This window comes from Penaeus monodon, unplaced genomic scaffold (genome assembly GCF_015228065.2).
Source record: "Penaeus monodon isolate SGIC_2016 unplaced genomic scaffold, NSTDA_Pmon_1 PmonScaffold_21653, whole genome shotgun sequence".
Lineage (NCBI taxonomy): Eukaryota > Metazoa > Arthropoda > Malacostraca > Decapoda > Penaeidae > Penaeus > Penaeus monodon.
In genome coordinates, this window is record NW_023651538.1 from 1 (window position 1) to 2500 (window position 2500).

At 38.1% G+C, this 2500-nt stretch overlaps 1 protein-coding gene across 1 annotated transcript in view; it reads right to left on the reverse strand.

Moving 5' to 3' along the window:
* Positions 1–2118: 2118 nt before the first annotated feature.
* LOC119570072 (splicing factor U2AF 26 kDa subunit-like) overlaps positions 2119–2500 on the reverse strand; it is a 1992-nt gene continuing 1610 nt past the window's right edge. Inside the window, exon 7 of the mRNA XM_037917970.1 lies at positions 2119–2215. Coding sequence (XP_037773898.1) covers positions 2119–2215 — 97 coding nt within the window. The remainder of the gene's footprint in view (positions 2216–2500) is intronic.

Consider the following 2500-nt stretch of genomic DNA (forward strand, 5'->3'; position numbering starts at 1 on the left):
CCAAAGAATTGAACACTAAGACTTATTTCAACAAAAGAAAACCCTACAGTAATGTGCCCACCCTTACTGGTGAATCCAACTTAATTTTGTCAAGTTTGTCCCAAATTTTCTCTCTTCCCCTTAACCCCTTAGATCTGGTTGCGTCGCAGCAATTACATGACCAAAAATCCGTGTATTATGCTTTTATTAGGTTTTTAACTTTTTTTTGCCATTTTCCATTGTTCATAATTGACATTTGATTTGAATTATCCAGATGGTAATAGACTGTTTTTTTTGCACAGACTCCACATCACCTTTCTAGGTAGTCTAAAACTCATGCAAAAAAAAAAAAAAAAGTTTAACATTTCAATATTTGGGTCCTTGATCTTTTTTTTTTTTTTTTTTTTTTTTAATAAATTTTCTGTAATACAAGCTGTGATGTCTGCCATGGTGCCAGGAATGCAATGCTGAGCAACTGGAAATGGCACTCTTCCAGTCATGGCTCATGGAGAATAGAATTGTTTGGTGGGAATAATGCAAAGTTGCCAAATGAATCTAATCAACCTAATTTTCATGGTGAGTCTTTTCCATAAACCTAGCCTTCAGCCGAAATGTGACGGTATGTTCACGTCACCTGCCCCTTAAGCCAGATTTCTTCAAGACACGATGGTCACGTCATCTACTCATCACACTGGGTACAGCTATAGGCGTCACGATGCGCTAGAGCAAGTTGAGCAGAAAGTTCTGCTACATATAGGGACTCCCATGCCAAATGGCAGGACGGTTGTCGAAATCACCAGAGTCAGTGATGCCCAGAGATTTCTGATACCATCATTGATGGTTAAGTGAAAAGAAGTCCCATAAAGAGGTTATCAGAAAGGACTTTTCATTTATAATTCAGGGTTTGGGATTTTCATAAACATATTTACTAGATTATTATGTATCAGTCTTCTTTGAAACCAGAATGGTATGGCATTTTACAATGTATGCTCTATTAGAAATACTTAGATGTGCTGTCCTTTAACCCGTTCGATTCAGAGGACATGGCCACCATGTCAAAAAAAAATTTGGCTCAAACAGCAAGTGATGCAAACATGCCATCAGGGAAAATTTGGCTGTGGGCTGGGGTGACGCAAACTTGACTTGTGTGTTTCAGCTGAAGGCCAGGGTGACAGGGAAGACCCACCATGAGTGCACAATTCTCCTGGAGGGTGATTACTCATCTGATGTTTAAAATGGGGCTTTTGCATTATTTTCATCGATAAATGAGTGTGGAATGTAGTGTTTGTGAGTCATGACTGGAATATTGCCAGGTCCAGGGAGAATGCTATTTACATGCTCAGCATCCTATTCCTGGCTGCGGTGACTGGTGCAGCAGGTTGTATTACAGAAAATTTAACCCAACGCTGACAGGTATTATAAATCTCTGAGCGTCAAAACTCTGGTGATTTCTAGCAACGTCCAGACACTAGGTGCAGGAGTCCACTACATGTAGCAGAACTTCCCACTCCATGCACTTTGGCGTGTTGCCGAGTGTACAGCCATACCCCACACAGTATGTTATGACACCTGTACATGTGAATCATTGGGTTAATATTATGGAAAAAAAATGACACATAATAAAATATTACTTGTTATTATTCTTGCACTGACTTATGGACTACCTAGAGAGATGACATGGAGTCTGTGGAAGGAAAACAGTATAATACTATCTGGATAAAGCAAATCTAATGACAAATATGGACATTGGAAGATGATAAAAAGCTAAAATCTTCACATACTGCCAGCACAAAATCTAAACACTTTAGCAGCAAATGTTTGATATCTATCTGGATTAAAAAAAAAAAAAAAGCTTAGGATACATAAGATATACACAAACACAGAAGGGTGCTATACAATACCAAATTTTCAATGACAAAATTTTCTCTTCCCAAAAATCCTCATCAGTTTCAGTTGAGGCATATATGGCAACTGCTGATGAAGATAATGGTGCCAACAATGTCAAAATCTCTCTGTGCGCTACCTTATATTCCTTAATTGTACATATCCACGTTAAAATATGAAAAACACTTAAATCACAGATTTTTTGGCATTACATTTTTTTTCAAAACATATGTTCTGACAATGAAGCAAATTCGCTCACCTCCTCCTCTTCCGTCCGTATAATTCTCTTCGGAGTTCTCGAGAGATTGGTTTCAGATGCATGAAGTTACAGAATCCACTGCGTGTGCACTCTCTGTTGATGGTATTGTAAAATGAGTAAAAAGTTTTATAAGCTATTTGTGTGCATAACCTCCTACTGACTCATCATGACGGGTACGAATATAAGCATCCGACGTGCTAGAGTGAATCAAGTAGAAAGTTCTGCTACATGTAGCAGTCTCCCAGACCAAATAGCAGGACAGTTGTTAGAAGTCACAGGAGTCAGTGACACAGAGATTTCTGATACTGTCATTAAGAGGTTAAAACTAACATGATTTTTATATAATTTAAATATCCTAGGACACAATTTCTTGCAAAT